The sequence below is a fragment of the Leptodactylus fuscus genome, chromosome 6 (assembly GCF_031893055.1).
Source record: "Leptodactylus fuscus isolate aLepFus1 chromosome 6, aLepFus1.hap2, whole genome shotgun sequence".
Taxonomy (NCBI): domain Eukaryota; kingdom Metazoa; phylum Chordata; class Amphibia; order Anura; family Leptodactylidae; genus Leptodactylus; species Leptodactylus fuscus.
In genome coordinates, this window is record NC_134270.1 from 67,531,651 (window position 1) to 67,549,101 (window position 17,451).

A 17,451-nucleotide genomic window follows, 5' to 3' on the forward strand; every position below is an offset into this window, starting at 1 on the left:
TACCATAACTGATATTGGAACACATTTCTTCGATAAGGTGTGAGCCCCATAGGTGACATACAGGTCTGTCTTATTGTTTGCACTACTATCCCCCAGGATGAGTTTTACACTCCCACCCACGGTATGATTTCTAATGTTGGAAGCCATGCTTTTCCAATTTTTATTTTAACTGTTTATTGCTTGTTTGGTTTCTTTTTTCTGTATCTTGTCTTTATATTTGAACTGTAGTGTTTTTGATTTTATTTTTTACCTGTATGTTCAATACGCTGGCATCTCTGCTGGAATATAGAAACTACTTTTGTAATACTCTGTTATTTTCTATTCTCTTTTGTACCCAATACCACTCTATATTGTGATACACTGTGCCAATGATGTATTTTTTCATTAATAATTACTTCTGAACCTAAAAGTTCCTCGATTAACAATGTTACAATGTTATGTTATATTAAACTATGCTAATCCTATTTCTGTGTCTTTATTAGTGGTCTGGATCTGTGCTATACGCTTTCAGCAAATCAGAGATTACGGGTGCCATTCTCATGTAAATTCTGCTGGTCTTGCTTTGGGGTTTCTTTGTGCTCTGGGAACTTCACTCGTTGGTAATTTTCAGGTATGTTTTACAATGTAATGTAATATACGCTGCATGCGTAGGTGTCTCTGTATTGCTGGGGTCTCTTATAAACACTGGGGCAGATTTTTGAGTGCTAGTGCTAATGATCAGGTGAATGAGTGCTGGAAAAATATATAAATGCAATAGTGATTAAGGCATCAGTCAGGTGACAAACAGGCAAACACACCTTTCATAGTTGGCAGGTCATCTTCCCATGTAAACAGGGAGTGATTGGGGGTATAAGTAATATTTTACAGCTCGGTGTCCCCAGTTATTGCACTGTTATAAATAAAAAAAATCAGCCTAGTCAATAACACTGTCAGATGTGTCTTCTGCTGATTTCGCATTGAGCAGAATTTTGCCGCAATATCACCAACTAAAGCTAAGGCTCCACGTATCAGGTTGCAGTAAAAAAGTGCTGCGAGAAAAATGCGGCGGCAACGCAACACGGGTTTTCCAGCAGTGCTCTTCAGAGAAAATCCACAGAGGTTTCCTCTGCAAACCTTCTGCTTCAATAATACTTATAGGGAAATCACCAGTGTTTCCATAGGTATAATTGACAAGCTTCGATTTTCCAAAACCACAAATACCGCAAAATGCGTGGATGGGATTCGCTAGAATATATCTGTGCAGCATGTGGATAAGGTTCTAATTGACTTTGCTGCTATTGTACATTGCAGCAGATTGGCTGGTGGCAAGTCCATGGCAGAGAATCTGCTGTGAGTATGTCACGTGTAGGCTAGTGTTGGGTTAACGGTTCATAACCAGCCAGGTTTGTTACAAATTTTCCAGCTAATTGTGGGTCATTTGTCCACAGTTTTAGGACACAGGGAAGGTGTGTAACAATAGAAAAAAAAACATTTACTCATCTCTCCTGAGCTCCACTGCAGCATCTTCCAGAGTTCTGGTCTTCTTCACAGGTCATCCACCATCTTCTGAGACCCTCAGGGTACATCTGATCCCCAGTGATTGGGTCTTGGTGGTTTCAAAGTGGCGTTATCACTCTTTGATCCAACAACCCCATCATATACTCATCATGATAACACTGACCCTTCCCCCATGACCACTAGAACCTGGAAGGTGGCAGACAGTTCAGCCCATTTTTGCAAAGCTAATCTTGTGAGGTACACATTAGACTTGGTTTCCTTCTGTAGGCTATGACTTCACATTGCAGAAACAAGCATTTTTGCCTGCTTTTGATAAACAATGGAAATAAATTCTGTGTTTTCTAGTAAAAGAAAAGTAAATGAGATTTCATCAATCTCATCTACAAATTGCTTAAAAATATAAAGAGCTGTGGAAAAACTGTGTTTTGAAAAAACCACGCAGCATATTAATTTCAGCTGCAGAATCTAGATTTATTATTATTATTATTATTATTATTATTATTATTTTTATATTTATGAATCTATTTATAATATGGGCAGAAAAAATGCTGAGAAAAATTTACCAAAACTCAATGAAAAATACTGCGGAAAAAAACACAATGCCTCTTTTTCTCTTCATATCTGTACGTGGGGCCTAAAGCATTAAAGGGGTTGTCCAGCCAAAAATTTTACATTTTAAATAGGCCAAGGGAGGTGAAAAAAAAATCATACACACCTTTCCCTGGTGCTCCAATGCCTCCCAGTGCGGTCCAGTCCTGTCGGTCCATTGTTGTCTTCCAGTGGAAGTCCTCGCCACGGTCGACTGCTAAAGGTCACATGACGTCACTACCTGTGACTTCCCAGTGACACTTCCTGATGCCGCTGAGGATGATAATTGCCTGCAGCAGTCACATGGCCAATCAGCGGCTTCAGCAGAAGTGATCTGGGTCATCACACCAGGCGAGGAGCTTCACTTATACACGACACTGGAGCAGAAGGACCGGAATACAGGGAGGACACTGGAGCACTGGAGACATGTGACTATTATTTTTTTCACCCCCCTTCCTGCCTATTTTAAAGAAACAATTTTGTCAAGACAACCTCTGAAAGCCACCTCATACATAATTTAGATGTTTTGCCAAAAAATGGGACTCACCTGTTGCACCTTTTTTAAAAATTGTATCAAGGTGTCTAGTTGCAACCACATGTTATTAATTGTGCAAATCAATAATTAATGGAACAAAAACAAATTTGTGCCAAAATTGTGGCACAACTAAAAGCTGAATTTAGCAGAACAAAAGCAGAAAATGTGCTCCATGTTTATAGGCCAATGTTTCCATGAGCACCATTGTCGCTAGATGTGATGTCACATTAGCACATAGAGCTTCTTGTACATAATGGATAATCACATTTATATCTCCACAGCAATCCAATCAGCTGGAAACACACCTTGCTGGAGCCTTTCTGGCATTCATCATTGGAATTGTTTACTTTTGCATACAATCCTATTTGACCTTCAAAGTGAAGCCACGACATGGTGGGTGCTGGATCATAGCTATACGGATTACCCTCACTATACTGGCTATAGCATCGATGATTCTGAGTATCCTTAACAAGGCAGTGGGCAGCACAGAATACATACTGATATCTCCATAATGAAAGTAATCCTTAGTTGGTTCACAAGGTTTAGTCACTAAGAACAACAGTGAGCAAGGCTAAAAGTACCAGGCCATGGATCACTTAGTGCTGGGCCAGCCATATCATTGGGGACCTCTATTGCCTACACCCAACAGATCACTTTTCTGGTTACTAATACAGCTCCCGGGACCGGTTGTTGCTCACAGGATGTGTGCATCGTCTATTCTGCTCCCAGAACCTTCGCAATGGGGCCTGAGAGCAGAATAGAATATGCCCACATCCTGTGGAGCTGTATCAGTAGCCAGATAAGTATAATGTACTTGTAATTATGGTAACAATATGTGGGGTGGGGGCACTATTAGGCTACTATTACAGTAATAGTTTCACCCCACAGTTAAACACATTTCCTGTAGGGGTGGTGGCACTATTACAGTTATAGTTTCCCCCTCAAATAATAACATTAATTGTGTGTGGGAGGCAACGACATTTACCTGTGGGGGAGGACTATTAAGGGAGCTCTTTTCATATCTATAAACTCAGTTTTGGATATGGAAAACTCTCCCTTAATAAAGTATAGGTAGTGCAGTTATGGCCGCCAACTGAATAATGATCCCTCTTGCTCGACTGATACTTTAGTAAGGGGGCTTTCTCCATATCACCCCTAATTGAGGGAGAACCCCTGGGAAATGTTGATCCAGGGTTTCTATACTGACTGCCAGTCAGGAAGGAATTTTTCCCCTTTAATAGGGCAATTGGCATGAGCCTCATGGTTTTTTTTGCCTTCCTCTGGATCAACACTATAAGGGACTGTACAGTTATAAGTTGGACTTGATGGACTGATGTCTTCATCCAACCTCATCTACTATGTACCCATACTTTTATTAAGGGAGCTGTCCATGCCATAAGTAAGTTATGCATGATATGGAGAGATCTCCCATAATAAAGTATTGGTAAATGTAATCATTAAATATGCAATTTATTATATTTTCTTATGAGCTACCCAAACACCCTAACACAGCCACGCCACCAAAAGCCCTGCCCTCCCAAACTCCACCCTATCAAACCCCCTTACCCCGCTATTGCCTTACATGATAGTGGTTCTTAATACAAAAAGGGTTGGGGACTGCTGTGTTAAAAGTTTTATGTAAGATTGTCCTATGGTAATGCTGTAGGGGAGGGGTATAAACTCCAATTATTTTCTTACTCCCAGACCATAGCAGAGAAAATACGATGACTTTAGGTGGTGGCTTTGTTGATTTAGTAACCACTATACTTACACGTTCCACATTGTAGGGTCCGGCTTGAGCACAAACGCAACACAGTTATTAAGCCATCAAATAAAGGGGGCAATGTTGCCCTCATGGGTCTGAAGAAACATAAAGAAATGAGTAATCATATGTTGACCAATGGACATTATCACATTATCCTACAATGCCAACACACTTGTTCAAACAAGAATTTAAATTCATCTTGATTGATGGGCAGGGACTTAAAGAGATGACTGGGATAAAAACGAATCCCTACACTAATCTAAAAACCTTCCCCCCATCTACTTTCTAAATAAAATAATTTATCAAAAATGTATATTTATCCATATCCCTATCATGTGACCGCCCCAGGGACATTTGCTGGTTATCCGGTGATGTCACTACTACTCTCCTCTCCATCTACTCCATCATACCGGGTTTCCCCGAAAATAGGTCATCCCCCAAAAATAAGGCATGGGGGAGGTTTCTGTTTAATTGCCTAATATAAGGCACACCCCGAAAATAAGGCATCACCCAAAAACCATTGCAGAACATCATTGTGCGTGATGTTCTGTGTGCACAGGAAAGCCGGCTGCTGCCTCTGCTGTAAAACCATAGGTTGTATCCACTGTCCCTTCTGCTGTAGGATATGCTGGGAGATGCCCGCTGTGCATATGCTGCGGGGAGTCAGCTCTCCCAGCTCATCCCACAGCAGCCAGAACAGTGGTATCGCAGCAGCAGGCTTTTCTGTGCACATGGAACACAGTGCACAGCATTCAGCCGGCTGCAAAGCCCACAAAGTGAGGCTCTCCGGCAGGGCCGCCGATAGGCCAGTACTACTGCTACTGGCGTCAGGGGCCCGGCCAAATTGAAAAATGGGGGGGCCCGGTTTTGGCCCACCACCGTGTGCCGGCTCCCTGGCGCCCGTACAGTCATTGTATATCCTATTTCAACTCAGATCTGCATCCAGAGGATGCAGATCTGAGTTGAAGACATACGCGGCTGAAGCAAGGAGCTGACACAGGTCAGCTCCTTGCTTCGCCGCTGCGCGCCTCTCTCGCTGACACATATGCGGCTGAAGCAAGGAGCTGACCTGTGCGCCAGTGAGAGAGAGGCACGCAGAGAGCTGTGAGGGAACGAAGGAGAAGGTAAGTGTAATGTCGTGTACGCTGAGGTGGAACGTGAAACTGGGGGCAGATGAAGGAGAGGACGGCATGACACTGGGGGCAGAGATGGAGAGGACGGCATGACACTGGAGGCAGAGGAGAGGACGGCATGACACTGGGGGCAGAGATGGAGAGGACGGCATGACACTGGGGGCAGAGATGTGGGGACATGAATCTGGGGGCAGAGATGGAGAGGACGGCATGACACTGGGGGCAGAGATGGAGGGGACGGCATGACACTGGGGGCAGAGATGTGGAGACATGAATCTGGGGGCAGAGAAGGAGAGGACGGCATGACACTGGGGGCAGAGATGGAGAGGACGGCATGACACTGGGGGCAGAGATGGAGGGGACGGCATGACACTGGGGGCAGAGATGTGGAGACATGAATCTGGGGGCAGAGATGGAGAGGACGGCATGACACTGGGGGCAGAGATGGAGAGGACGGCATGACACTGGAGGCAGAGGAGAGGACGGCATGACACTGGGGGCAGAGATGGAGAGGACGGCATGACACTGGGGGCAGAGATGTGGGGACATGAATCTGGGGGCAGAGATGGAGAGGACGGCATGACACTGGGGGCAGAGATGGAGGGGACGGCATGACACTGGGGGCAGAGATGTGGAGACATGAATCTGGGGGCAGAGAAGGAGAGGACAGCATGACACTGGGGGCAGAAATGGAGGGGACATGAATCTGGGGGCAGAGATGGAGGGGACATGAATCTGGAGGCAGAGATGGAGGGGACATGAATATGGGGGCAGAGATGGAGGGGACATGAATCTGGGGGCAGAGATGGAGGGACATGAATCTGGGGGCAGAGATGGGGCATGAATCTGGGGGTAGAGATGGGGGACATGAAACTGGGGACAGAGATGGAGTGGACATGAAACTGGGGGCAGAGATGGAGGGGGGACATGAAACTGGGGGCAGATGAAGGGTTTATATGAAGCTGGGGGAGAGATAGAGGGGGGACATATAATGTACGGGTGACTGTAGGAGGATTATACTGCGTGCGGGCACATGAAAAATTAATGAGAATGGGCGGACTCAACATAACCGTGGGTGGGGCTAAATTTGCCGCGGTGCGCAAAGCGCGCTGCACATTTTGTCCCTCTTTTGGTTCTTCAAAAGTTGGGAGGTATGGGTACAGGGGGCAATGGAAAGATGTTAGAAGGTGGACGGGGGGGGGGAGATTGTTGGGGCATCGGCTGTGCGGCACTGCGGAGAGGGAACTGGGGCAATAATATATAAGTTTTTAGCTGGAGAACTACAAAGCACACAATACCTCCAAAGGTATGTGTGCTTTGTATTAATAATGATGAATCTGGGGGCAGAGATGGAGAGGACGGCATGACACTGGGGGCAGAGATGTGGAGACATGAATCTGGGGGCAGAGATGGAGAGGACGGCATGACACTGGGGGCAGAGATGGAGGGGACGGCATGACACTGGGGGCAGAGATGTGGAGACATGAATCTGGGGGCAGAGAAGGAGAGGACAGCATGACACTGGGGGCAGAAATGGAGGGGACATGAATCTGGGGGCAGAGATGGAGGGGACATGAATCTGGAGGCAGAGATGGAGGGGACATGAATCTGGGGGCAGAGATGGAGGGGACATGAATCTGGGGGCAGAGATGGAGGGGACATGAATCTGGGGGCAGAGATGGAGGGGACATGAATCTGGGGGCAGAGATGGAGGGGACATAAATCTGGGGGCAGAGATGGAGGGACATGAATCTGGGGGCAGAGATGGGGGCATGAATCTGGGGGTAGAGATGGGGGACATGAAACTGGGGACAGAGATGGAATGGACATGAAACTGGGGGCAGAGATGGAGGGGGGACATGAAACTGGGGGCAGATGAAGGGTTTATATGAAGCTGGGGGAGAGATAGAGGGGGGACATATAATGTACGGGTGACTGTAGGAGGAATATACTGCGTGCGGGCACATGAAAAATTAATGAGAATGGGCGGACTCAACATAACCGTGGGTGGGGCTAAATTTGCCGCGGCGCGCAAAGCGCGCTGCACATTTTGTCCCTCTTTTGGTTCTTCAAAAGTTGGGAGGTATGGGTACAGGGGGCAATGGAAAGATGTTAAAAGGTGGACGGGGGGGGGGGATTGTTGGGGCATCGGCTGTGCGGCACTGCGGAGAGGGAACTGGGGCAATAATATATAATATATAAGTTTTTAGCTGGAGAACTACAAAGCACACAATACCTCCAAAGGTATGTGTGCTTTGTATTAATAATGATGTAGGCTGCTATGCTACTAGCATAGCAGTCTGTTTGGGGGTGAGACTTTCACTTTAAAGGAGTGTTCACATTGCGTTTTTGGCCTCCCTTGCCGGGATACGTTGGTAACCAGTCACAATCAGCTCCCCACTTATCTCTGCATGGAGAACTGCAGGCCCCCCTTTTTTTTTAATGGCCAGTTCTTCGTGCAGGGATAAGTTGACAGCTGATTCTGACTGGTTACCAATGTATCCCGGCAAGGGAGGCTAAAAACGCAATATGAAAAAGCCCTGAGGATTTATTAGGAGGGCTCTTATAGATGGTGTTGGCTCTCTATAGGCGCTGTCACACGTAGCAGATTTTACCTGCAAATAGAATCTGATTAAGCCTTGTAATGCTGCTAAATAAAGGGAAATAAAGGGAAATGTAATACAGAATTGGTATGTCGCAAAATAAAGTAGTTTTAAAATGGTGAGGGGGGGGGGGGCAGACACTTAGGCTGTATGGGGCCCCAAAATTCCTGATGGCGGCCCTGCTCTCCGGCCTCGCTAAGCCCCGCCCACCACTTCCGCCGCCGCTATCAACAGCAGCACCAGCGCTGCTATGAAGATGGGGAAGGTAAGTAGCCTACCTCCCCCCCTTCCCCTAACCTCCTGCATGTCTTATGTCCCCCGCTCCATAAGACATCCCCCCGAAAATAAGACATGTCCTATATTAGGACGAGAATTTAATATAAGACACTGTCTTATTTTCAGGGAAACACGGTACTTATCTAGCGCTGCTCTCTGCTCTGCAGCTGATGATACATCTCTACTATACAGAATTGTGAGCATCTCCCACTCCTGCTCAGTAGAGGTGGATCATCGGCTGCAGAGCACAGAGCAGTGCTGTGACTATAGCTCACCGGCAGAATCCTAAAAGAAGGATGGGCCTTCCGGCAGGAAGAAGCGTAAAAGGAAGAAATGTAAGTATAATGGGGTCAGGGGTTGGGCTGAGTAGATTGGGGAGGGTTAGTAGTGAGTAGGATAGCAAGGGAGGGGTTGTATGGAATGGAGGGAGAGAGTTAGGGGGAGAGTGAGGTGAGAGGGAGGTAGTGTGGAAGTTACATACTCTCACCTATTCACAGGAGACACGCATGGATGGGTGCTGAATAGGATTGCAATGAAGCTTCAGACATTCATTAGCTCTTTTGCTCCTAATTTCAAAATTAGGAATCAAGGAAAACACAGAATTGCACCATTTCTTACAATGTTGGTGATTAAAGTAATTGAATTCATTGGTGAAACTTTGCACATGATACTAAGAGTTATCATACCAAGCTCCATGTTTTATTGGATTGACCATTGTTTTTGTGGGATATAGTGATTGGCATCATAGGGAACTCTAACTATACATTATAAGTAGAGATGAGCGAACAGTGTTCTATCGAACTCATGTTCGATCGGATATTAGGCTGTTTGGCATGTTCGAATCGAATCGAACACCGCGTGGTAAAGTGCGCCATTACTCGATTCCCCTCCCACCTTCCCTGGCGCCTTTTTTGCTCCAATAACAGCGCAGGGTAGGTGGGACAGGAACTACGACACCGGTGACGTTGAAAAAAGTAGGCAAAACCCATTGGCTGCCGAAAACATGTGACCTCTAATTTAAAAGAACAGCGACGCCCAGCTTCGCGTCATTCTGAGCTTGCAATTCACTGGGGACGGAGGTTTCCGTCCAGTTAGCTAGGGCTTAGATTCTGGGTAGGCAGGGACAGGCTAGGATAGGAAGGAGAAGACAACCAACAGCTCTTATAAGAGCTAAATTCCAGGGAGAAGCTTGTCAGTGTAACGTGGCACTGACGGGCTCAATCGCCGCAACCCAGCTTTCCGCGGATCCTGAATGGAATACACTGACAGTGTATTCCCGTATACCCAATATATACCCCCGATACCCGTTCCAACGGTGTGCCCCCCCACCTTCACCCCAGAAATACCCTGCAAGTCCCCTAGCAATAGAATTGGGGCTATATACACCCACTATTTTTGCTACTGCCATATAGTGCCATTGTCTCACTGGGAATTCAAAGAATATATTGGGCTTACATATAACTTCAATTCCAGGGAGAAGCTTGTCAGTGTAACGTGGCACTGACGGGCTCAATCGCCGCAACCCAGCTTTCCCAGGATCCTGAATGGAACACACTGACAGTGTATTCCCGTATACCCCATATATACACCCCAAATCCCCGTTCCAACTGTGTGCCCCCCCACCTTCACCTCAGAAATACCCTGCAAGTCCCCTAGCAATAGAATTGGGGCTATATACACCCACTATTTTTGCTACTGGTATATAGTGCCATTGTCTGACTGGGAATTCAAAGAATATATTGGGGTTACGTGCACCCACAATTTTTGCTACTGGTATATAGTGCCATTGTCTCACTGGGAATTCAAAGAATATATTGGGGTTACGTGCACCCACAATTTTTGCTACTGGTATATAGTGCCATTGTCTGACTGGGAATTCAAAGAATATATTGGGGTTACGTGCACCCACAATTTTTGCTACTGGTATATAGTGCCATTGTCTGACTGGGAATTCAAAGAATATATTGGGGTTACAAATACCCTCATTTCTTGCTACTGCCATATAGTGCCATTGTTTGACTGGGAATTCAAAGAATATATTGGGGTTACAAATACCCTCATTTCTTGCTACTGCCATATAGTGCCAGTTTCTGACTGGTAATTCAAAGAATATATTGGGGTTACGTGCACCCACAATTTTTGCTACTGGTATATAGTGCCATTGTCTGACTGGGAATTCAAAGAATATATTGGGGTTACAAATACCCTCATTTCTTGCTACTGGTATATAGTGCCATTGTCTGACTGGGAATTCAAAGAATATATTGGGGTTATAAATACCCACAATTTTTGCTACTGGTATATAGTGCCATTGTCTGACTGGGAATTCAAAGAATATATTGGGGTTACAAATACCCTCATTTCTTGCTACTGCCATATAGTGCCAGTTTCTGACTGGTAATTCAAAGAATATATTGGGGTTATAAATACCCTCATTTCTTGCTACTGGTATATAGTGCCATTGTCTGACTGGGAATTCAAAGAATATATTGGGGTTATAAATACCCTCATTTCTTGCTACTGGTATATAGTGCCATTGTCTGACTGGGAATTCAAAGAATATATTGGGGTTACAAATACCCTCATTTCTTGCTACTGCCATATAGTGCCAGTTTCTGACTGGTAATTCAAAGAATATATTGGGGTTACGTGCACCCACAATTTTTGCTACTGGTATATAGTGCCATTGTCTGACTGGGAATTCAAAGAATATATTGGGGTTACAAATACCCTCATTTCTTGCTACTGGTATATAGTGCCATTGTCTGACTGGGAATTCAAAGAATATATTGGGGTTATAAATACCCTAATTTCTTGCTACTGGTATATAGTGCCATTGTCTGACTGGGAATTCAAAGAATATATTAGGGTTATAAATACCCTCATTTCTTGCTACTGGTATATAGTGCCATTGTCTGACTGGGAATTCAAAGAATATATTGGGGTTACAAATACCCTCATTTCTTGCTACTGGTATATAGTGCCATTGTCTGACTGGGAATTCAAAGAATATATTGGGGTTACGTGCACCCACAATTTTTGCTACTGGTATATAGTGCCAATTTCTAACTAGGAATTCAAAATGCGCAAGGCTCCCGGAAAGGGACGTGGACGAGGCCGTGGGCGAGGTCGGGGGAATGGTTCTGGGGAGCAAGGTAGCAGTGAAGCCACAGGGCATCCCGTGCCTACTCCTGTGGGGCAGCAAGCATTGCGCCACTCCACAGTGCCAGGGTTGCTTGCCACATTAACTAAACTGCAGGGTACAAACCTTAGTAGGCCCAAGAACCAGGAACAGGTCTTGCAATGGCTGTCAGAGAACGCTTACAGCACATTGTCCAGCAGCCAGTCAGACTCTGCCTCCTCTCCTCCTATTACCCAACAGTCTTGTCCTCCTTCCTCCCAAAATTCCCAAGCTTCACAGAACAATAACCCCAACTGTCCCTGCTCCCCAGAGCTGTTCTCCGCTCCTTTCATTGTCCCTCAACCTGCCTCTCCACGTCACGATTCCACGAACCTAACAGAGGAGCATCTGTGTCCAGATGCTCAAACACTAGAGTCTCCTCCATCTCCGTTCGATTTGGTGGTGGATGACCAGCAACCCACCCTCATCGACGATGATGTGACGCAGTTGCCGTCAGGGCATCCAGTTGACCGGCGCATTGTGCAGGAGGAGGAGATGAGACAGGAGTTGGAAGAGGAAGTGGTGGATGATGAGGACACTGACCCGACCTGGACAGGGGGGATGTCAAGCGGGGAAAGTAGTGTGGATGTTGAGGCAGGTGCAGCACCAAAAAGGGTAGCTAGAGGCAGAGGCAGAGGTCAGCAGCTTAGGCGAAGCCAGGCCACACCCGGAATCTCCCAAGATGTTCCAGTTCGTACCCAGCCCCGAAAAACTCCCACCTCGAGGGCACGTTTCTCGAAGGTGTGGAGTTTTTTCAAGGAATGCGCCGAGGACAGATATAGTGTTGTCTGCACAATTTGCCTCTCGAAATTGATTAGGGGCTCTGAGAAGAGCAACCTGTCCACCACTTCAATGCGCCGTCTTTGGAATCCAAGCACTGGAATCAGTGGCAGGCAGCAACGGCAGGACAAAGGCCGCCTGCCGTTCACGCCACTGCCTCTGCCACTGCTGACTGTGCTGGCGATGCACTCCAGAGGACGAGCCAGGACACCACTTCATCTGCCTCCGCCACTTTGTTGACTTCTCCCTCATCCTCCCCTGTTCCTGTCTTATCTCCTTCTCCTGCACCATCAAAGGCACCATCAGGCGCTTCTTTACAACAACCCACCATCTCTCAGACATTGGAGCGGCGGCAGAAATACACTGCTAACCACCCACACGCGCAAGCCTTGAACGCCAACATCGCTAAACTGCTGGCCCAGGAGATGTTGGCGTTCCGGCTTGTTGAAACTCCCGCCTTCCTGGACCTGATGGCAACTGCGGCACCTCGCTATGCCGTCCCTAGCCGTCACTACTTCTCCCGGTGTGCCGTCCCCGCCTTGCACCAGCACGTGTCACTCAACATCAGGCGGGCCCTTAGTTCCGCACTTTGCACAAAGGTCCACTTGACCACCGACGCGTGGACAAGTGCATGCGGACAGGGACGCTACATTTCACTGACGGCACACTGGGTGAATGTAGTTGAGGCTGGGACTGCTTCCCAAACTGGCCCGGTGTACCTCGTCTCCCCGCCTAACATTCCTGGCAGGGACACGAGAAGAACACCCCCCTCCTCCTCTTCCGCCTCCTCCTCCGCCACCGCCTCCTCCTCCGCTGTTAGATTGACCCCAGCTACGAGTTGGAAACGTTGCAGCACTGGCGTTGGTAGACGTCAGCAGGCTGTGCTGAAGCTGATCAGCTTGGGGGACAGACAGCACACTGCCTCCGAGGTGAGGGATGCCCTCCTCGATGAGACGGCAATATGGTTTGAGCCGCTGCACCTGGGCCCAGGCATGGTCGTTTGTGATAACGGCCGGAACCTGGTAGCAGCTCTGGAGCTTGCCGGACTCCAACATGTTCCATGCCTGGCCCACGTCTTCAACCTAGTGGTGCAACGTTTCCTAAAGAGCTACCCCAATGTTCCAGAGCTACTGGTGAAAGTGCGGCGCATGTGCGCCCACTTTCGCAAGTCGACAGTAGCCGCTGCTAGCTTAAAATCTCTCCAGCAACGCCTGCATGTGCCACAACACCGGCTTTTGTGCGACGTCCCCACACGCTGGAACTCAACGTTTCAGATGTTGAATAGAGTGGTTGAGCAGCAGAGACCTTTGATGGAATACCAGCTACAAAACCCTAGGGTGCCACAAAGTCAGCTGCCTCAGTTTCACATTCATGAGTGGCCATGGATGAGAGACCTTTGTGACATCCTACGGGTCTTTGAGGAGTCCACAAGGAGGGTGAGCTCTGAGGATGCGATGGTGAGCCTTACAATCCCTCTCTTGTGTGTTCTGAGAGAATCCCTGATTGACATCAGGGATAACTCAGATCACACAGAGGAGTTAGGGATAGCATCCGATCCGTCACAGCTGGAGAGTAGGTCCACACATCTGTCCGCTTCACTGCGTTTAATGGAGGAGGAGGAGGAGGAGGAGGAAGAAGAGTTGTCCGATGATGTGATGGTGATACAGGAGGCTTCCGGGCAACTTCGAATCGTCCCATTGTTGCAGCGCGGATGGGTAGACATGGAGGATGAGGAGGAAATGGAGATTGAACTTTCCGGTGGGGCCAGAGGAGTCATGCCAACTAACACTGTGGCAGACATGGCTGAGTTCATGTTGGGGTGCTTTACAACCGACAAGCGTATTGTCAAAATCATGGAGGACAACCAGTACTGGATCTTTGCTATCCTTGACCCCCGGTATAAAAACAACATCTCGTCTTTTATTCCGGTAGAGGGGAGGGCCAATCGCATCAATGCTTGCCACAGGCAATTGGTGCAGAATATGATGGAGATGTTTCCAGCATGTGACGTTGGCGGCAGGGAGGGCAGTTCCTCCAGTAGGCAACCAAGTTCTCACCGGTCCACACAAACGAGGGGCACACTGTCTAAGGTCTGGGACACCTTGATGGCACCCCCTCGCCAAAGTGCCGCCACGGAGGGTCCTAGTGTCACCAGGCGTGAGAAGTATAGGCGCATGTTGCGGGAATACCTTTCTGACCACAGCCCTGTCCTCTCTGACCCCTCTGCGCCCTACACGTATTGGGTGTCGAAGTTGGACCTGTGGCTTGAACTTGCCCTATATGCCTTGGAGGTGCTGTCCTGTCCTGCCGCCAGCGTCCTATCTGAGAGGGTGTTCAGTGCAGCCGGTGGCATCATCACTGACAAGCGCACCCGTCTGTCAGCTGAGAGTGCCGACCGGCTCACTTTGATAAAAATGAACCACCACTGGATAGAGCCTTCATTTTTGGGCCCACCTGTGTAAAGCACCCCAACATGAAACTCCATGTCTGTACTCAACCTCTCCAATTCCTCCGCATCCTCATCCACCATAAGCGTTGCACAATTCTGCTAATACTAGGCTCCCTCCACCCTGATTTCCACCAACTCTGCTGGTTAGAGGCTCCCTCCACCCTGATTTCCACCAACTCTGCTGGTTAGAGGCTCCCTCCACCATGAATTGGTCCAAACTGGGCTGTTTAGAGGCTCCCTCCACCATGAATTGGTCCAAACTGGGGTTTTTAGAGGCTCCCTCCACCATGAATTGGTCCAAACTGGGGTTTTTAGAGGCTCCCTCCACCATGAATTGGTCCAAACTGGGCTGTTTAGAGGCTCCCTCCACCATGAATTGGTCCAAACTGGGCTGTTTAGAGGCTCCCTCCACCATGAATTGGTCCAAACTGGGGTTTTTAGAGGCTCCCTCCACCATGAATTGGTCCAAACTGGGCTGTTTAGAGGCTCCCTCCACCATGAATTGGTCCAAACTGGGGTTTTTAGAGGCTCCCTCCACCATGAATTGGTCCAAACTGGGCTGGTTAGAGGCTCCCTCCACCATGAATTTGCCCAAACTGGGCTGTTTAGAGGCTCCCTCCACCATGAATTTGCCCAAACTGGGCTGTTTAGAGGCTCCCTCCACCATGAATTGGTCCAAACTGGGGTTTTTAGAGGCTCCCTCCACCATGAATTGGTCCAAACTGGGCTGTTTAGAGGCTCCCTCCACCATGAATTGGTCCAAACTGGGGTTTTTAGAGGCTCCCTCCACCATGAATTGGTCCAAACTGGGCTGTTTAGAGGCTCCCTCCACCATGAATTGGTCCAAACTGGGGTTTTTAGAGGCTCCCTCCACCATGAATTTGCCCAAACTGGGCTGTTTAGAGGCTCCCTCCACCATGAATTTGCCCAAACTGAGCTGTTTAGAGGCTCCCTCCACCATGAATTGGTCCAAACTGAGGTTTTTAGAGGCTCCCTCCACCATGAATTGGTCCAAACTGGGGGTTTTAGAGGCTCCCTCCACCATGAATTTGCCCAAACTGGGCTGTTTAGAGGCTCCCTCCACCATGAATTTGCCCAAACTGGGCTGTTTAGAGGCTCCCTCCACCATGAATTGGTCCAAACTGGGGTTTTTAGAGGCTCCCTCCACCATGAATTGGTCCAAACTGGGGGTTTTTAGAGGCTCCCTCCACCATGAATTTGCCCAAACTGGGCTGTTTAGAGGCTCCCTCTATCATGAATTGGTCCAAACTGGGGTTTTTAGAGGCTCCCTCCACCATGAATTGGTCCAAACTGGGGTTTTTAGAGGCTCCCTCCACCATGAATTGGTCCAAACTGGGGTTTTTAGAGGCTCCCTCCACCATGAATTTGCCCAAACTCTGCTGGTTAGAGGCTCAATCCACCCTGATTTTCAAAACAAATGTTGGTGCCAACCTCAACTTACTACGAGGGCCAAATTCACTGCTGGTGACAAGCTCTCCTCACTGCAAGTGCCAAATACACATGTTTCAAGGTGTTTTCCTACTGTCAGAGAGGTGGTATTGAGTGTGTAAAGTGTGTAGTTGTTAGGCTGTGATGTTGGGGTAATAGAGGGTCTTTGGTGTGTTAGATGCCCCCAGACATGCTTCCCCTGCTGTCCCAGTGTCATTCCAGAGGTGTTGGCATCATTTCCTGGGGTGTCATAGTGGACTTGGTGACCCTCCAGACACGGATTTGGGTTTCCCCCTTAACGAGTATCTGTTCCCCATAGACTATAATGGGGTTCGAAACCCGTTGGAACACACGAACATTGAGCGGCTGTTCCAATCGAATTTCGAACCTCGAATATTTTAGTGTTCGCTCATCTCTAATTATAAGAAAAGATTCTATACAGCACGGCCACATGTCCTGTAATCAACCTGGGGAACAAAACACCATTTCTTGTGGTTGGTGAGAGTCCCAGTGATCAGACCACCATCAAGCAGCAAGTTACTCCCAAAATACCACTTTTACTTGAACCATGAAATTTGTAGGGTCCACTAAGATGTTTTTTTAATTTGAGCAAAATAAATTTTCTTCATAGACTGGACTTTCATCCATCCAGTGTAGCCTATTATCTTGACTGCCTTCTTTGGTGCTGCTTTTATTTTATGTATTTTATGCACTGAATGTATTTTTATTGTATCTTTTTACTTATGATTCCTTAACTGATTTTACTAACAGTGATTGTATTCCTTAACATCAATAGGAAATCTATAGCTGCCATATGTGAATGGATTTTAGCCATGATTTTATTTTTACTATTTGGACTCTTCTGTGTTGACTTCTGGCATCTTGAAGGACACTTCTTCCATGTCAAAAAAAGGACTGTGGCTATTCCCAATGAAGTTCAAGCTTCCACTGTCACCCTGAGTTTATAGATGCCAAATATTAAGAAGCTGTACATTGGTGTACAAGGTTATCAAGACTCTTGTTTTACTATAGATGATGTATGGAGGATTCTAGGAATTTCTATTTATTATTTTAACAAATTTGAACTTTTATACCATCCAGTATTGTATAATCTATGAAAAATATCTTTAGACTGAGAAAGTGAATTTAGGTTGGGTTTATCTAGATCAGTTATTGGACATATTTGGGCACTATT

At 47.2% G+C, this 17,451-nt stretch overlaps 1 protein-coding gene across 1 annotated transcript in view; it reads left to right on the forward strand.

Annotated features, from left to right (window-relative positions):
- Positions 1 to 17,224, forward strand: part of TMEM150B (transmembrane protein 150B) — a 69,536-nt gene extending 52,312 nt beyond the window's left edge. The window contains exons 5-7 of the mRNA XM_075280168.1: positions 483 to 610; positions 2,902 to 3,079; positions 17,028 to 17,224. Of these exons, the coding sequence (XP_075136269.1) occupies positions 483 to 610; positions 2,902 to 3,079; positions 17,028 to 17,224 (503 nt within the window). The remainder of the gene's footprint in view (positions 1 to 482; positions 611 to 2,901; positions 3,080 to 17,027) is intronic.
- Positions 17,225 to 17,451: the final 227 nt, after the last annotated feature.